The 19287-nt window shown below is 44.2% G+C and overlaps 1 protein-coding gene across 2 annotated transcripts in view; it reads right to left on the bottom strand.

Moving 5' to 3' along the window:
• Positions 1–332: 332 nt before the first annotated feature.
• The window catches only part of UNC13B (unc-13 homolog B), a gene marked incomplete at both ends in the record, with an annotated part of 48426 nt that continues 29471 nt past the window's right edge, over positions 333–19287 (bottom strand). Inside the window, 21 exons of one of the 2 annotated variants that reach the window (XM_084238703.1) lie at positions 333–618; positions 778–937; positions 1101–1193; positions 1984–2040; positions 3482–3629; positions 4534–4614; positions 4797–4853; positions 4942–5065; positions 5189–5341; positions 5575–5663; positions 5909–5986; positions 6483–6560; positions 6867–7010; positions 7215–7311; positions 7550–7676; positions 12796–12881; positions 13507–13631; positions 14564–14692; positions 14924–15013; positions 16351–16419; positions 17498–17648. In XM_084238703.1, coding sequence (XP_084094829.1) covers positions 333–618; positions 778–937; positions 1101–1193; positions 1984–2040; positions 3482–3629; positions 4534–4614; positions 4797–4853; positions 4942–5065; positions 5189–5341; positions 5575–5663; positions 5909–5986; positions 6483–6560; positions 6867–7010; positions 7215–7311; positions 7550–7676; positions 12796–12881; positions 13507–13631; positions 14564–14692; positions 14924–15013; positions 16351–16419; positions 17498–17648 — 2422 coding nt within the window. Of the gene's footprint in view, positions 619–777; positions 938–1100; positions 1194–1983; positions 2041–3481; positions 3630–4533; positions 4615–4796; positions 4854–4941; positions 5066–5188; positions 5342–5574; positions 5664–5908; positions 5987–6482; positions 6561–6866; positions 7011–7214; positions 7312–7549; positions 7677–12795; positions 12882–13506; positions 13635–14563; positions 14693–14923; positions 15014–16350; positions 16420–17497; positions 17649–19287 lie in introns of both variants that reach the window. The other variant, XM_084238702.1, reaches the window with a different exon arrangement.

Here is a 19287-nt window from a genome sequence, read left to right on the forward strand (position 1 = left end):
CTGGATAAGGTGTGGAATAGAGAAGTGCAGAGATGGTGTATGATATGGAAGGGTGTCTACCAAGAATGGCTGACAGGCTCAAGAATTTCTATCCCTCCCTCTTCATAGGAAAATCTCCGTATGTGGTAAGTCCCACAGCCCTAGCAGCTAGCACCATGTACCTGCTGGTCAGGGATTCATGACCTTTCTGTGGAAAATCATATTCTCATCACCTGACATTTCCTTTATGTTGACCTCTTGACGATGAGTACCCTAAGCTGGCTACCTCATAATTTCAATAAGCCCTGATTTGTGGAACTGGCGCTATGTTGTTGGCACAGGAGTCAATGTGCTCAGCTCCCCTCCTCTGTGGAACGAGACTCCGATTTTAGCTTCACAAACTCTCGGGCCACTTCGTCGTTGCTCCTCTGAGACAAAATCCGGAGGACTGTCATGCCTGTCTCATCCATGTGGATCTTCCGGCCCAAGGGGCACCAGCAGGCACAGCTGCCCTTGGCTGCCACATCCCTCAGAGGCATCACAGCCAGCCCCAGAACACGATCCTCTCGGGCAAAGCAGTAATCCTTCACACATATTTGTAGCTCATAGGCCTCTGGTCCCTCTTCATTTCCCAAGAGGCTGTGAGCAAAGGGTGGAAGGTAAGAGGCCAGAGCTGAGGGAGTCTTCTACTGAATTCATCCCACTGCCCTCCTGCCCATTCCTCCTCTCCCCTTTCAAAATTATCCCCCAAACCTCTCCCACCCCAGAGTCTTGCAGGTACCCCATCCCATAACTTACAAGTGAAATGTCTCATTGTACTTGGGGGCCCAGTTGTTGCTTTTCGACTTGGTTGTGAATTTCCTCTTCTTATCACTTTGGTGTGGGCCAACCATGGTCACTTCCACAAAGGGCCTGAACATACCCGCTGTCTGCCACTTGAGGTCATTGGCAGCCACCACTGCCCAAACAAGGGAAATCTGTGAGGGATCCCACCAGGCATTCCCAGTTCTTGAGACCCAGGAGGCAATCCAGTTGGAGGAGGGCTGAATTGGAAGGCTGGGATCAGCAGCCCCAGGTAACTAGGTAAGAAAGTCTGAGACCATTAAGTACCTGCTACTCACCTTTCACTGTGACCTTGTGCTCCCCAGTACCAGGATGTGTAAACAAGTCCACTTGAATAGAGACTTCTCCCACAGGATCATCCACACCAGACCCTGAGGAACAGAAGGACAGATGATCCCCTATTAGACTCTAGGATTTCAGGTCTAATTATTCCAGGTAAAACTGAGGAGTTAGGAGGCACTACCCTACATCCTAAAGCAAGAAGCAATCCGCCACAGGGAAGTAAGCAATGGGAGAAGGGAAAGGAAAGGGGATAAAGAATGAGGCTGTGTATTGAAATACAAGTTAGGTTGGTAACAGTTTAGGTAAAAACTTTCAAAAAGCCACCAGGAATTTCTTAGCTTCACCAAACCTCTCCTTTCTCCTAGGCTGAAGAATTTCTCATTGAAGGATGTTGGAGAAAGACAGCGTTGCCATCCTGTCTCTTTATCTGAGAATTCTGTCTACCCCATAGTGTCTCAGTGAAACAACATGGGTGCCTTCTAGCCAAAAGCAGCACCCTCCCACCTATTCCCAGATTCCTGCAGGCCTCTCTGTTCAGGAAAACTTCATCCTACTCAAACCTAGACCTTTTCCCAATCCCACTTTCCAGAAAGGACCAGTGTGCAGGCTCTTCTCAGAAGAGGCCCAACTCTATTTTGAGAAAACACCAGTAGCCCTTACACCATATAAAACTCCTTTGTTCTAAGGTGTAGAGGTGGGAGGATTCTGAGGGCTGTTGTTAACCCCATTCTGAGCTGTGTGAATACATTGCCCAATTGCAATTTGGAATGGGGTTTCTGAACTTTGAGACCCGGCTCTCCCACTCCCAGCATAAGTAACTTATTTTAGTTCACAGTGTTAATTCATGTTAGAATCACATCTGCACAGTGTAAAACATACCCTTTTCCGGTCGAATGTCCTCATTAGCAGTAAACCTAATACCTTTCCCATCATGTACTGAATGAGGACAGGCAAGTCAAGAGGTAGTAGCAGCAGTAGGGCAGAGAAAGAAGAATGGGTTAGAGGTTTAAGGAGTTAACAGCCTTCTAGAATAGGTCTACATGTTCTCTAAGGGAGCACAGAGATGAGGTAGGGTGAAGAAAGACGTCAAAGAGCTGGGCACTTCTGAATGCTCCAAATTAGACTTCATGGTTCAGAGTTCAAACCAATCACGGGCAGAAGTAGTAAAACATAGAGAAAAGTATCTGAGACCAGTAGGTCAGGGAAGCGAACGGTTGTAGTCTCTAATTTTCTAGGCCCTTAAATAATAAAGCAATGGGTAATGAATGCACACACATTCACTTAAATTCTCTCTGTAACCCTCACCTTTTCCCTCCCACCCTGGAATTGAAATAAAAACAGATGTGGAAAATGGCACAGGCCTGTAGCTTCCTTCTATCTTTCCACCTTCTATCAACTCCAGTCTAATTGCTTATATTCCCCTTCCCCTCCAGGTCAGCTCTGTGCTCCAGCTCCACAGCTCAGCAGGCCCTAAGCTTTCGTATTCCTCCACCAGGTTCACTCACCCAGGCAGCAGGCCCAGGTTTCCCTGAAAAGAGCAATAACAAATGTGCACAAATGTCCTTCTTGGGAGGACCCTGAATTTCAATTTGAGCCATGTTTATGCAGATATGTTGTTATGGATAGACCTAACAGGAGGTAGGAAGAGGTTCTGAGGGTCAGAAGTCATTGAGAGAAAACAAGCTGCCTGGGTTACCTGTGAATCAACATCACTGATGAGGTGGGAAGCTCAGCTATGCAGAGATACTTATGTTCTATGCCCTTCCTTCAAATGCTCCCATGGTTTGCCTCTCTTAGTCTTCTCCTTGTCCACACTGGAGATTCTAGAAGGTCTTTTGCTTTCTCTCTCCAGGACAACTTCTAACTAAGGCTCTCAAAGCTGAGACTTCATGAGTGTCCCAGTCACTTATTCTCAGGCTTCCTTTGCAGATTTTTCCTAATAGACAGGGCACAGTCTATGAGCTTAATAAACATATACTGTCCTGCAGATGTCTGGGAAAAGAAGTCTCAGGCACATTTCCCTGTTAGTCTACTGTCTGGTAGTGGATGCAGATAAGCATTGAAGTACCTCAAGAAATCTTGGGTTTGATAGTCTCTCTGAAAAAAATACCTTAATCCTCCCTAAGGGCTAGAAGATACTGACTCCCTAAGGGATAGAGATGTACTAGGGAAAGGAGGTGGTGACCCAGAGCCCTTGACACTTACCCTGGGCAGTCTGTGATGCAGATAAGCATTGAAGTACCTCAAGAAATCTGAGTTTGATAGTCTCTCTGAAAAAATACCTTAATCCTCCCTAAGGGCTAGAAGATACTGACTCCCTAAGGGATAGAGATATACTAGGGAAAGGAGGTGGTGACCCAGAGCCCTTGACACTTACCCTGGGCAGTCTGTGAGCGCACGAAGGTCTTGATGAGTGTGTCTGTGGTCTGTGTGTACAGAGACAGAGCATAGCGTAGGGATTGCAGATCTGGGCTCTTCTCCAGAAAGGTTTTCTTCAGCCCATTGCCTCCTGCATGAAAGTATTGCTGAAAGACAAAAGAACACCTGCTATTGCCTCCTACCCTTACGGAGAAGCAGTTCTCCAGCACTGTCCTTAGAGAAACCACATGTGAGCAGAGGCTCTATGAAGATGCCTGAAGATTATGGTGAAGACAACTACTCAGTAAACACCATGATCAGGAATACCACACAGGGCTAGAGTCAGTCTTTCAGGTGAAGAGTATTATTTGTGTGTCTGGCAGGAATAGTAGGGGATGGTCACAGTCCTGGATGTGGTGTTTAAAGGATGGATCTATCTGGATAGGCAGATATGGGGTAGAAGAATTTCAGGAAGAGAATAGACAGAAATGCTCTTTTAAGCATTTCTTATGACATCTCCCAAGTGCCCTGAATCACAGTTTATATGTACCTGCCTTATTACTATTTTACCAGAGTATAAGTACCTTGAGGTTAGAAACCATATCTGATTGTCTCTGTATCCTTCACAGTACACAGTGCCCAGTGCCTATTTGCCTGGTAGATTGATTGAATGAATGAATGAATGGCAGAAAAAAGATCTTTTGAAAACCCAAATGACTTTATATATAAATGGAAGAGGGAAACATTAGATAGATCTGGAGTATTAGAGTGTGAAAGAGTATTTCCTAGAAAATACTCAGGAACAGAAACAAGGAGCTAAGTGAGCTGAACTATTCTTAGAATTTGGGAATAAGCACACTAAGTTCATGGGGAGCCACCTGAGAGCATACATGTCGGGGCTATTTGGCTGCTCCAAGTAGGAATATGAACATAGCAGAAAAACAAATGTACATAAAAATCACTCTTTTGGATGTGGGATGGCAAGAGCCCAAGGGACTCTCAATCTGACAGAGTAGAATGCCAGGGTCAACAGGGTATGGTAGTAAGACTGGAAGAGGGGGAGGGCTCCACCTTGATGGTGTCCAGGGCGAGGTCTAGGACGGCACACTGCTTTGGAGTGAGACTCCGTGTTTCTTCTCGCACCATGTGGTCCTGGAACCCCAGAGAAAGCAACAGCATCAGGACAGTTCAAGAAAGTGATGAGTCTTCCCCACATCTACCAGCTGACATCAACGTATTCCTCTCTCTCCCTTCCTTTTCAGTCTCCAAAGTTCAGATTTCCTTCTTCCAGGTATCCCTCCTAGCCTTAGGAGGATCCCACACATCCAGAGTACCTTGAGTTTGGAAAGATGGCTCAGCTCCTTGGCAGCAGTGAAGATCAGCTGAGTGCCCTGGGCAGAGAGGGGATCAGTCAAAAGCAGAGGACCCAAACTTGATCAGAAAGCATGGAGGAAGCTATGGGTGACAGGGGGTTCTTACCGTTTGGTCAGTGAGTGGGGGCAGAACAATCATCCTCTCCATTGTGTTCATTACCACCCGCCAGAGCTCCTTTAGAACACGCTTCAGGACTGTCTTCTCACATACAGTGGCAAAGAGTGTGAGGCTGCAGACCCAGGTAACAGGTAAGGCTGGGGTAAGAGTTTAAGAGAACCTCCCTCCCTGAGAGGCTCCTCCATGTGACTGCCTCTGCCTTGCCCCACAGGACAGACCTCAGTGCTGTACTCACTTGCCATCCAGAAAGTCCATAAGAGGCCGGAGCACACTATCTGCATCCTGAGCCACTGAGGCCCTGGTACTGGGGGATGCATTTCCTGTGGCCCGCACCTGGCCCAGGATGTTAGCCATTTGTTGAACACACTCATCAATCCGCACCTGGAAACTACACAGAAGCCCATAGTGCAGCCCTTTCCTCCCCAAACACACACTGTCCCTGGAGCAGCACCAGCTATCTGGTACTATTCCAGGGTACTTGTGGTACAGCTCCAACAGGGAGGTAGCAGGAGGAGAGGGAAGATATACACACCCAACTGGATGGGTAGGTGGTGGGGAAGAAGTTTTGGCATTGGCCAGGGACCATATCTGGCCCAAGAATCATATTTGGGGGCCACTGACCTGTTTCCAAACACCATGCTGAGCTCATCCAGAACCGTATTCAGTTTCACCTGCAGCTCCTTCAAGCTGTCTGCAGCCTCAGGGTCCAACTGTAGCCATGGGAAGTTGGCTGGCTAAGCTGGTTCTCTTACCCTTTTCTCCCTCCTCTTCCCCCCACCCCCCGCTTCCTCCCTATGATTTTTATACCAATTCCTTCTCAAATCTCTCAGCTCAAGCCAGCCCAGCCCCCAAGATAAATTCCTGTCCCATACCTAGACAGGAGAGGATGGAGCTCTGTAGCCAGGGAGCTCAGGAACAAAGAGAAAGTACAGCTACCCCACACCCTAAGACCTACCTCTTTGCCTCCCATGGCCTCGAACATTTTCTCCAGCTGGACCCTCAGTTGCTGCATGTTGTTCATCAGGATACAGGGCTTTGGGGACAGACAGAACTGCTAAGTCTTGGCTCCTTTCAGCAAAGGACCCATCAGCCTAGGGTCCCTCCTTCTCTCTCACTACTCCAAAAGCTACAGGGAAGTTATAACACATATTACACGCATCTCTCCATACCCACTGAGATCTGGAACCAATTCAGACAATTCTCCTTGAATGATAACTAGAAGCAAATGTTTCTCTTTTTATTTTGGGGAGTGGGCCCCAAGTGTTCATGGCAATATCCTATATAACTCTGAATAAAAACAAAAACAAAGTCTAAGCAAAGGTCTAGCTCAGTAGAAGATAAAATACAAAATGGAGGCTTGAAGTAGATCCTAGTCAAGTTATTATTTTGTGGCATAATCTCAAGCAAAGCCCTGCTGGGAATCAGCAGTCAGGAGCATCATTCCCACCTTCAGCTCTGAAGGCAGTATCAAAAGCAAGAAGGAATAATATGTCTTCCTTTTTCTAAGGTTTCCAGGTCCTGACCCTTACCACTTTTTCCTTGGTGCAATAAGCCGGGAACTCCTTTGATAAGATGTCTGCATACTGTATCAGCACTTTCCCGATGGTCTGAGAAAAGAGGAGCAAAGGAGGGGTGCGAGAACTCTTAGCTCTCCCCATAGGGGTCTAGCCTGAAGTAACACCTCTCATCCCAGGACAACAACAAAAGGGAAATAAAGGTAAAGGAATCCTACAGTAAGCTCCCTCTCAATCCTAGGACAGCACTGGGACAAACCCACCTCTTTGCCCCAGGCACCAGCAAGGGAGAATGGGCTTCATCCTAAGGTCACCACAAAGTGGGGGTGCGCTCAGGCCTATAACTAGGCTGTGAATGTGGTGGTGGTAAGGGGAGGGAGTAGAAAGGCTCATGGTCACCTTAGTAAATCTCCTCATGTAGTGGGCAAGGATGTTGGGGTCTGGGCATTCCAGCTTCCGGATGATCTCAAAACTCTGGTTGAGCTGTGTGAAGACGTCCACCACAGAACAGGAGAAGAGCGCATGCTCTGATGTCTGCTGGAACTGAAAAAACCACACATAAGGTAATCATCTTCAGCCACTAACTTTTTCCAAGTTTGCAGGATTCAAAAGGGCTCTGCTCAACAGAGTGGCTCAGTGGTCCTTAAAAGTCCTTTTGATGGATTCCACAAAGCCCAGGAACTTTTGCCGATAGCTAAGTGCTGGGAGACTTAGCCTGACCCTGGGCAGCCCAAACTCCCAATTTACCCCATCCTTCTTATCTCGTTCCAGGGCTCCACGCAGGAATTCCAGGGACACATCCTCATTTTCATCCAACCATTGTAGGACAAACTGTTCAAACCACCTGCAACCAGGCAGAAGAAATGGGGGTTGGAGCTGGTGGCTGGCATATGCCAATGTGCTAGTTCCTCAAGACTGGGGTCTTCTGGAGGGTTAGTCATGGGTTAATATTATTCTTTTTTTATAGAAGTGCTCAGAAGGCAGTCTCAAAGCTGACGTGCCATAGTAAGTGAGGATGCTGACCCTGTCCACCCCCTAAGTCAGAGGTCCCTTTGCACCCACACCGTACATGAGGTACTCACGCTGGGTACTCAGGCACCTGGGCCTGAAGGGCAGGCAGATCCCGCACATATTCATTGTGCAGCCACTTCACCTTGAAGTGCAGGTTCATGTAGTCAGCACTCTTACACAGACGGTCTTTCTCGTGCTCTATTGGTGAGAAGGGAGGCTGGGTCAGGCCCTACAGTAGAGGTCATGGGTTACCGAGCTCTCCCAACATGGCAAGCCTAGTCAGGCAGTTCTATCTGAGGTTTTAGAACAATGGTGACTCTCAACCACCTGCTGATAGCCCTCTTTCCCTCTACCAGTGCTCTCCTCTCCAAGACTCTGGCCCAAATCTTCCTTTAGAGACTAATTCATAATTTCAAGGAAGATCTATAGTCTTCTTGCTCTAGTTTTAGTAAGTGCCAAGCAGCCTCTGGTGAAGAAGAGGAGAAAGGAATGATGAGGGCTAGTGCTGATTATTGGGGACACAACCCAGGACTGGAGAAGGATGCTGGTTCTCCAGGGCTTTCTAATTCTGTAACAGCAGCTGGGTCACTTCCTCAGAAGGAGTTAAATGCAAAGATGAACAGTTGTACAGGACACAAATGATAGAAAGAGCAGTTGAGCAGGCACAGTATAACACTGAAAGGCCCCAGAGCAGAGCTAACACATTGAAAAAATTAACTCTCAAAGAAATATGCAAGTAAGAATAATCAGTTTGGAAACCATGGATACACAGGCAGACAAAAGGGCTGTCACACTGCAGAAAATGTGGGGTGTTTATTATGCACGTGAAAGGTCAATCTAGCTGAATCTCCAGAGTCTTCTGAAAGATGTAGGACAAAGATCATTCACAACTTGCCCAGCATGTCTGGAGCACCGATCATGCCTATAGGTTCTTCATCCACCCCTTTTATAGATGAAGCACTAATTTGAATAATAAAAGTCAACTGTGTGCTTATTGGCAAGTACTAAGCAACCGAGAAGAGGAATGCCAGAGTATTTGGGCATTATACTGATTAACTTCCAGTTGCTGTGGTGATGTTCTTCCATGTCAAAGCAGAACATCTAGACCAGGGTAGCTAGTTTTTTTTTTTTTTTTTGTGGGACCCTCGCTGGTGGCCAGGGAACGAAGCGGTGCTGCAGAGGCTGCGGGCAGCCTCGCAGCCCAGCGCTCAACCGCTGCGCCACCAGGGGAGGCCCGGTAGCAGTGCAGCAGACATTCAAGGAGGAAATGTGAGCCCAGAATTCAGCCCTAAATGGCTCTTGGCCCCAGGTATTTCATCTCTGGCACTGGAGGCAGCGCCATCTCAATATGAAGTTGCATTTGCAATCTCTTCTATGAAGCAGTGAACAAGAGAAGAGGAAAAAGGTGTAAGACTTCAGACGTGTAATGGTAAAAAAGCAACAACCAAAAGTACTTACCGCCTAGAAAGAGGACATTTTATATACGAATTACAGTGGATGCTTGTAACAAAGCAGATACCAATGAGCAATAGCGAAAAAAAATTAGGGACATCAGAGATACCCTCTCAGAGTTTACCCTCTCTCTACCCCACACTCTGTTGTCCTTGAACCAGTGCAAGAACCTAGAAATGCAAAAAGTACCACCAGGCAGGCGCTCCCTCCTTCCTTTCCGGCAACCCACTAGAAGTGGGGCAGTGCTGCCCCATCATTCATCAACTCTTGGACTGCTTTCTTCTAGGGACCTTCCAGTTACTGCATTTACATATAATTCTCACTCCTTCAATCCATTAACTGTCCTCTGGAATCCCAAGCCTCAGTTTTTTTTTTTTTTTTTTAAAGATTTATTTATTTATTTATACATACAAGCATTGGGAACAGTCAGAAGCGCAGGAGGGTGAGAGAATTCACCAGAGCCAGAGCAGGGAACAGAGCAGGCAGAAGGACCTAAGTACATTGCTGAGGGGAGCAGCGGGCGGCAGGAGAGGTCTGCACGCCATGTGGGACCCTCCTCCAGTGGGCGGGGAGCAGCCGGGGAATGAAATGGCGCTGCAGAGGCTGAGTGCAGCGTCGCAATCCAGCACTCAACCGCTGCACCACCGGTAAGGCCCCCAAGGCTCAGTTTTGACATTACCTTCTTTGGTACAAAACAAACAGAATGGGTGCTGAAACACTGGAAACACTTTAAATTATCCTAACAAGTCCTTTGGAGTCATGCTCCAGTAAAGTTGCTTGAGACTGCTGTTATTGTGTTTGGGGGGGTTGGATGTGGTTAACCTGTCAAAAGGGGCAATCAAGTATCCAAACTTTCTCCTATCCCTGACTTCCCTCCACCTTTCATCCTTGGAGAGTTCTTTCAACCTCATCGTTTCAACTATCCAGCTTGTCAATATTGCCCCTCCTTCTCTCTTTGGTCCTGATAATGTCTATATAGGGTTTTGATGGAACATCCCACTCTGGGTTTACCTCTAGTCCCCATCTATTGTCATCTTAACATCTCCAGCTAAGCTGAACAGAATATACAAATTAATGGTTCAATGTTGAGCATCATCCATTCTCTTTATCACATCAAATTTAATCACCAAGCTCTGTTGATTTTACCTCTAAAATTCCTCTGGAACTTATCCATTTATTTCAAGTCACAATTTTACCTGCCAAGGTCTTGTGACCATCATCTCTAACCTAGATTGCTATAGTAGTGTCCATGCTGACCACCCTTCCCCAACTCATTCTTTAAGTTGTAGCCAGAGTGACTTTTCTACCTTATAAATATGATCATGTCAATCCCTTCAATGGCTGCCAATGCCTAAACATGTCTTACAGTCTCTTTTATGATTTATCTCTGCCCTCCTGCTCTGTCATCATCTCACACTTGCGTTTTTCCTTATTCTCTAAAGTGCTAGTCACACTCAACTACTGCTTGTAGTTCCCTGCATGCCAGCTCTATCCAGACCACAGGTTTGTGAACATGCTGTATCCTGTTCCTGAAATATTCCGCGTTTCCCTTTCCTGTCCCTCCCCACTGGCTAAGTCCTATCATCCTTCAGCCTTCATTTGTATATCACCTCCTCAGGCGGCCTTCCCAGGTCCTCTGAGTTTGGGATACATGGTCTCAACACCCCATGCTTATTCCTTTTGTGGCACTCATAAATGCCAATTGTAATTACAGATTTATATGTCTGTTTTCTAACTGGTCTGTGAGCTTCTCTAGGGTGGGGGCTATGCCTCATTAATCTCATCAGAGTTCAAACAACTAGCACAGAACAAATAAAATATCCAATAAACAATGAACAGGGGGACTTATTGCAAAGGGGTATGAAGAAACTTTCTTTATTTTAATTGGGATAGTAGTTATAAAGATGTGTTTGTCAAAACTCATGAAATTATACTCTTAAAGTGTTTTATTTAATTACATGTAAATTATAACTCAATAAAACTGACTTATTTTCAGAGTCAACACTATACTTTTATCATCCAGGTCTCCAAATTCCTCCCCTTCTTTTGCCCTCCACATTCTGACAATCATTAAGTCCTATTGCAACTTCCTTCCAATATCTGTCAAAGCCCACTCTTCCCTCTGTTCCTCTCTCTAATCCCAGTTCCATCTCTGTATCCCTAAATTATTATATTATCTGCACTCCTTTGCTTTTGTCTTTCCCAGTTCTGGCTGAACCCATTTTCCACTGTTAAAAAAAAAATCTTATTAAATACTACTTTGTTCATATTATATCTCTCCGCTCATGAGCCTATAATGGTTTCTTATTGTTCCTAATAACTAAGATTTATTCAGTGCTGAGTAAATGCCCAGCAGTATACTAAATATATTACATACACAATAGTTACTTCATCAACTCAATGAAACAGACACTATCATCATTCCCATGTTATAGATGAAAAAATGGAGGAACAAAAATTAAATAGCTTGGTTCAAGGTCACAATACAGAGTGAAATTGAGATTTGAAACCAGGCCAACTTTAGTGCTTTCTCTTTAGGCATCTTTCAATTCTTTTGTGTTTGTTTAAACATTAGAATTATTTCAAAAGAACTCCACATAGGATTGCTAAAAGCAGAGCTGACTTAACTGGCACTAGGTAAAAGACCTGGAGCCTAGTTACCTGCTTTCCCTTTTCACTTAGCTCCTGAGATATCTGTATTTGAAAACCTCTGCCCATTCTCACGATATCCCTCTTGTGGAACTGATTCACTTTCCATAGGTATTGATTTTTTTCCCCCAAAATCACAGGAGCTGGGGCTCTTTGAGAACTGGGACTATATGTCCATCAGGCTTGCCAAGTGCCGGCTAGGAGAAGACAAGCAACCTCTGCACTGGTGTGACAGGCTAAGATATGGACAATAGGCTTGGTTTTGACCTGGTGTGAGCAGGAGGCAGTCAGTGCTCTGAGACAGAATTACAGGGTGTGTGTGTGCATGTGTGTGCGCACGTGTGTGCACATGCACACAAGCTTGTGTCTGTCTCAAACTTAACAGGGATCTCAAGGATTCTTTTGATCTCAAAACTAACTGCTCCCAAACTTTGAGTTTAAAAGTGTAAAAATTACCCATTCCCCCTGCCACTCTATCCAAACAATAGCCCCAGACTCTTCTTTGTCCTTGCCCCAGACTGTGATCCCTGTTTCCAGTTCTACTTTCACAGACTGAGGAGATAAACTAACATATATATAAGCAAACAGGAAAGGCAGCTAAATACATTAGCACAGTTGGGTACAAATGGGAAGGTCTGAGAGTGATAATTTTGTGGACTAAACTAAAATGAATGAAAGAATAGCTGAGTGTACAAAATGAGTAACTCTTTGCCTATGATCTTGCTCTACAGGAGAAGTGAGGGAAGAAACAGAAGTGAGGGAAGAAATATCTTTCTGGATTTATCGTGCCAATCCAGAACAGTTTTCAAGGAAAGCCAGGCCAGGCAGGCCCCAGTGTGAAAAAATAATTTTATCTGTGTACTTAAGGTTTTATGGTTCTTCAAAACTTTAAGGATAAGTTTCACAAGAGCCTTCTCCAGTGAGTGGGCCACTTGTGAACACCAGCATGGGTGGAGTTGATTTCTGGGAAAGTGAACAGGCACTTGCTCTAAAGCTGGAAAGACGAACCCACAACCACACAGCCATTTCCATTATTCTTTTGGCTGAAGCTTTGCCCACCCACGACCTCCTGAGGCTGATCAGTCATTATGCCTAGGTTTCCTCAAGTTTCTCACTGTATCTTTCACCCAGAACTTATAGTTATCTGGGAAAAGAAAGGGATAACACGGTGCTTGGGCCAGGGGTCTGCAATCCACTGCCTTGGGTACACCCTTACCCTCCAGTGCATATTTCATGTCTTGGGCAAAGAGCTGCCACATCACTTCTGCGCTGATTTTTCCCACATTCAACTCCTGAGGAAACCTGGATGATGGAAGAAGTCACAGTCAGAGAACAAGGGAAGAACCATTTATCTGATTGATTCCAAAGCTAATGTACCTAGTTTTTAGAGGTCAAAGAGTGGAGTAACCTAGGAAATAGATTAGGCTCAAGCTGGAGAAAAGGGGCCCAGAGTTTAGTGTTAGAAAACTGGGGGCAGAAAATAGCCTTAGGCAAGGTGGGTCCAAGGGAGAGGATGTCCAGAAGGCACTGAATTAAAACCCAGAGAGGAAGGGTAGATGCTGGAAGGCAGATCCAGATGAAATAGGCTGGAGGATAAAGGGCAAGGAGGTGGACATAGGAATACCCATATTATTCATAGTGGACAGACATACACCTGGTCTCTGGATTCCCTGAGACTCCTATGGCAGCCATTCCCAGAGGCTTCTTACTCCAGGGATACTGGCTCAGTCTGGGCAGGGCCCCCCATTATGTTTCCACACCTGTCTCCAGAAACAGTTACCCAGACAGATACAAGGGACAGAGGGACAGATGGACGGACAGGAGGAAGAGGTGGCACTGCAAACACATAGACAGGAAAGAAAGAGGCTGTTAGACAGATGGGCGAACCAAGCACCAATAAGACAGGGCCAAGCAGGGTGATACTCACTGGTTCAGAACGAGTGTGTAGGAATTTTTATCTTCCTCTATGATTGACACAATAAGTGTGATAAGCTTCGGCCAGAAATCTAGATTCTGTATGCTAGGCCCTTGCTCCTCTGGAGGTAGCTCCTGCTTCTTGTTCCATGGAAGAGAGGGACAGACAGTGAGAGTCAGAGTAGAATGTGAACAATGTCTCCAAGCTTCCACTTTCCCTTCCTTCCCCATTCCTCTTTCTCTAGAACCAGGGACCATTCTTTGCTTAGAGCTCATCTTCAACAAAACTGCACCTGTTATATCAGACGGCTGACTACCGGGAGGTCCTTGAACACAAAGACCACTGTGCTTTTCTCAGACCTGCTCCAGAACAAATACTCGGTATTTATTTGTTGAACTGAGGAGAATCTATTCTGCAAATGAGTGGACAGAAAGACACTCCTAAGATAGGAACTGTAAGAGTAATTAGAGGGGAAGTTCTGGCTTTGATATTAGAAAAATGAATAATTCTATTGGAAAGATCTATTGGAAAGAAACACATGCGAAGTAACCAGGTATTGAGTTAGGGTGCCAGCCTAAAACAGGCAAAGTATCACTGAAAGACAGGGTCAGCCTTAATAGTCAGCTGACGAATATATCTCAGAAACCATGCAGTGCAGAGAGAAGTGATCAGGAAGAAAAGCTAAGAAAGACAGACACACATCTCGGAGAAGGGCATCCTAGAACGCAGAGAGGTCTATGTGACTCAAGGAGAAAAAAAAAAGACTCCAGGATAGACTGAGACTTCATCTACTCATCCCCTGAAACTGTGTTCATATTTAGGTCACTCTCTTTAGCATCAAAGTAAAACTTACTATTGACACTTCAGTCCAACTGAGTTATGTCATACCTTGTCCTCGATCTGTTCATCCACAAATGTCTCATGTGGTCTAGATACCCCATACTTTACATCTCTCACTCTCGACAACATAATGTCTTTGCCTAAGCTCCTTTCCAACATAACCACAGCAAAGGAAGCTGACACTCCAGGAACCACTGACAGCTGGCCCGCTTGATCCGGAACCGCTTACCAGCTGATACTGGCGGTTGTACAAGTCATGGCAGTTGTTGAAGATATACTCGTATGTAGAGTTCAAACAGGCTTTCACACAATCCTTGACAACTTGGCTGGCTCTTGGAGGACTCTGAAGTTCTTGAACCTGCCAATTAATAAAAGAAATACAGGCCATGGGTCTGGACCTAGGATGAACCGCCCAGGGGAGAGTCCCTAGCTCATTCCTACTGATCCATGGTCTACATGCTCTCTCAGGGACTCAGGGTATAAAAATGTAGGCTTAGAGGTGATAAGTCCTACAGCCTTAGATTGTGGCCAGTGATTCTTATTTTCCCTTTTGCCAGCCTACCATCACCCAGTCCAGCTCATCTCTTACCTTCATTCTGAAGAAAGTAATGCTGGTCAGCAAATCCACTGTGGACTTTAAGTCCTGGAGCCTCTCAGGGCTCCCCGCAGGAAAATTATTCTGTTGCAAATCAAGCAAATGTAAGAAAGGGACATAGGACTGTGAAAGTCTTCCCTGCCAAAAGCAATGAAATTAAGCTTCCCTAACTGCTACCAGAAGGATTTTCCCGAGTTGAGTTAAATGAATAACAGCTATAGGATTGTAGGTCTCTCTCTTTCTCACTGATACAGACAGGTTCTTATCCAAAGCAGAGTTAATAATTCACAGCACAGAAAGCAACACATCCCATCCCCAACCCTACTTCCCATGCAAAGTATGAGCAATTGCCCAAATACACACACACACACACACACACACACACACACATGCAAGCACATATTTTTCTTGGGTGAAGAGTCTTAGACCCAAATAGTAAGTTCTTCAAAAATTACAGTCTAACTGTATATCCTGGAATATAAGTGGAGCCACACTACAGAGCAGACTGAGATTCCTGACTTTCTGTACAGTGGACCCCAGCTATTCTGTTCTGGAGCCAGCAGATGGCAGAACTCTGAGCACAATTGCTTTTGCAGTGTTTCAGGACTTTTTGCCATGCATCACTTCATTTCCTTTGGCATAAGTTTTAAGAGGAACCTGCCAAGGAGAGCTAAAGTGAGATGTTGAGTCACTCTCCATTTTAAGGGTCACCATTTTAAACCTACAAATGTCTACTTATATGCCAAATAAGATATACAGTCAATTCGCCATTATTTGGGCAAATAGACGCCACTGAAAATGCAGATAACTGAAATCTCTCTCTTTTTTTTTAACTTTGAGGTTGTTTTTATACTTACTTTTTAATGTAGGTAATAGACCTGTTCTGGAAATTCACAACACTTTAAATCATGTAATGAAGCCATTCTAAGATGCTCATAGGAATAACTGAGAAACTGCCGATTTCCCTGTCCTGACCCCTCCTCCATAAATTACTTGCCCAACACAAGCTACTCTACTTCCTCTTAGCTGGATTCTAATACCTCCCCTGGAAAATGAGGGAAGTATGGAGAAATGCAAGAAACAAATGTAATTATCTGGTTTTAAAGGAGCATTTCTGGAAAAGATCATCCTCAGAAGAATTCCTGATGAGAGTGTTACCAGTGAGTTTGGTAGAGTAATGTGAGTAGAGTTGGAAAGCCAATTGTCTATAAAAAGTAGCCACACCTGCTGCTACTTATATACTTCACAGTTTTCTGTGTTGGCAAACCACAGGTATCAGTGAATTAGCCATATGTGTGGATATGATGACAAAGACCAGTTTTTCTTGCTTTTGATCTTTATGGCAAAGACTGTCCTACAGTCACTCTATACTGAGCTTGATATTATCTCTAACCCCACCCCACAGCCATGTGTTCACTCACCCTGTATGTAGAGAGGTCGATTCTCAGTGAGTTGTGCAGCTGGTCCAGTAGTTTTACAAACCTTTCTTTCTAAGGGTGGGAAACAAGTAACAGATGAAATAAATATTGTCTCCAGGCCCCTAGACTGTAGTAGAAACAGAACTATGTCTGGGTGAGGGGTGGCCCTGTTCCCTCTCTTAGCACCTCTGTCTCAAGATGGGGAATCTTCTCCCACTGGCAAAAGGAAAGTCCCTGGGAGGGAAAACAGCTTATCTATAGAAGAGTAAACAGGAGGTAACCAGTGTACCCCCATCCCTTTGAGAATCCTAATGCATTTAGTCAGACAGAAGAAAACTCCAAACACATTCTCTAATTGTTTCTGAATCTGCAGTCTTTTGACTTATTTGGGGAGCTTACAGCATAGCCCTGATGATAGACAGAAGAAGAAATGCATTTAGAAGGTGGTCAGGCAGATATTGCGGTGGGGAGGGGAGCTAGGAAAGAATAGGAATCCACATCATTTCCCTTAGTCTGTATGTTTTTAATGCTAAAATAAATATCAGGTATCATTTTAAAAGTTACTTTTAATAGAAAAGATATAATTAAAAGTGGAATCATGCCTGCAGGCTGTTTTGCTACATTTATAATTCAAATTAATAACTATCTTGGATAACAAACATACAAAGTGCCTGAAAAACAGACTCTGGTATACACCAGTATCCTCCTTTAGGCAGCAGTCTAATATGAACTTAAGTGGTATGAATCTGTCAGAGAGAAACTGAAAAATAAGAAAAGGTCTATCTGTGGACCTTCAAGACTGAGAAACATGATAATTCAATCAAGTTGCTGGCTTAGAGAGGTTCTGCCTAAGTTCAGCTGGCACAACTCTCCCTCAACCCCAAACCATAGTAGGTGTGCTATTCCACCTTCTCTCATTTATCTATGTCTGAGGAGAGTCTACTGGGACAGACTATAAATCCAAAAGGAAATAAACAGAGTTTATTAGCAGAATCTATTAATACATACTCACAAGGAAAGATAATTCATCTGTCAAGTTGGCAGCTACCAGAATGTAGGTATATCAACCAACTCTGTAGTACTGACTGTGAAAAATCAAACTTTATTAATTGGTAATAAATGGGTACATAGGTTTTCACATCATACTCACCCCAAAGTTGGAGGCTGCAAAGCGATCAGATGCAGAGACATTCGTGGAGGCTGTTGTGTGGGCATAATAGGCATTGATGTTGGCCAGTAAGGTGCTCATAACTGCTGGTACACCAGGACACATGTACTTGGATGACAAACATGCAAAGTGCCTGAAAAACAGCACACTCGCTTTCAAAAACTCTTCAGAGCTTGCTCCAAAAGCCAAGTAACCAAATTATCTCACTGTTGTGTATGAAACTTCCAATCACCTTGGCAAACAAAGATCTTCATAATTCATTCATTCAAATTTATATTCAGTGAACACCTATCATGTGCCAGGCCCTGTGCTAAGTGCTAGAATCCAAAGACGTGAAAACCTGGCAGAAAAAGCAAGTGTCGGAAGATAAGTCAATAATCCAAAGGGATGCTATGCAAAAACACTGGAAGTCTACAGGAAGATCATCTAAATCAGAATGGCTGGGGACTAGATGGGAGTAGAGAAAGAATTCCCAAAGAAGAGATGGTTGAACCAAGTTTTAGAGCACTAGCCAGAATGAATAGGATGGAGAAGTGTGTAGGTGAAAGGAAACTGCATTGCAGTGACAAATATATTCATGAGAGAATGACTCATTTGGGACACCTTAGTTATGACTATTGTTCAGGTGACTATACAGAACTAACAAGAAATGAGAAAGGAAAAGTAGGCAGAGAACAGACAAGAGTTTATTCTAAATGCTCCAGTAAAATTTTAGATAAAGGAGCAGATTGATCAAATTAGTTTTTCAGAAAGGTCACTTTGACAATCAGTTGAAAAAGAAAACTTAAAGGGATAAGACTAAGTCAGAAAGACCAACTGAAGAATTAATGCAATCATCCAGAAAATAAGCAATGAAGCATTAAATGGGACAGGGAATTATCAATAGTTAGGCGCACAGACTCTAGAGCCAGACTGTAGGTTTGAATCTCAGTTCCATCTTTCACTCAGTACATAAATTATTTGCATAAATTACCTCCACTTCTCTATGCCTCCATTTTCTTATATGTGAAATGGGAAAAACAACGATGCCCATCTCATAAGGTTTGTAGGAGGATTAATGAGTTAACATTCATGAAGTACTTATACCAATGCATGGCACATAAGGAAATTCTACATAGGAGTTGCAGTTGTTGCTTTTGTTGTTGTTTTTATTGAGCTATAGCAGCTATGGCAGATTGAAAACAGCTAAGAGATTTTAGAGGTTTCAGAGATTATTTGGATGTTGAGGTTTTAGAGATTTTAAAGGTTTTAGGGATTATTTGCAGGACCAGGAAAAAGAATAACTATAAGAAAGAAAATATCAAAATCAACAAATAACTATGAACAAGAGACACTCTATGGGGGGTGGGGGGCAGGGAAAGGAGGGCTTGGGGTCAAAATAAGGGGGTTGTAATTGTATGGGGAATATAAAAATAAAATTTAAATTAAAAAAAATAAACTAAAATGTGGAAAAAAAAAGAAGCAGTAGTAAGAAAGAAAGAAAAGTTTAGGTTGACTTCTACATTTGTTTAGGCCACTGAGTAGAAACTCTTTCCATTTACTAAAGTAGGGAATAAAGGACAAAAAGCAGATTTGATGGAAATGATACTGATGGGATTTTTGTTATGCTGAGTTTGCAATATGTGTGGTTAATACCCAGGGAGCAGACTAAAATGGATCTGAGGGCCTCCCTGGTGGCGCAAGGGGTTAAGATGCAACCTGTGAAGTTGTCTGCAGCCTGTGCAGCATGAGTTCAATCCGAGCCTGCCAGAGAGCAACCCACATGGTGCAGC

This window comes from Talpa europaea, assembly GCF_964194135.1.
Source record: "Talpa europaea genome assembly, chromosome: 7".
In the NCBI taxonomy this organism is placed as follows: domain Eukaryota; kingdom Metazoa; phylum Chordata; class Mammalia; order Eulipotyphla; family Talpidae; genus Talpa; species Talpa europaea.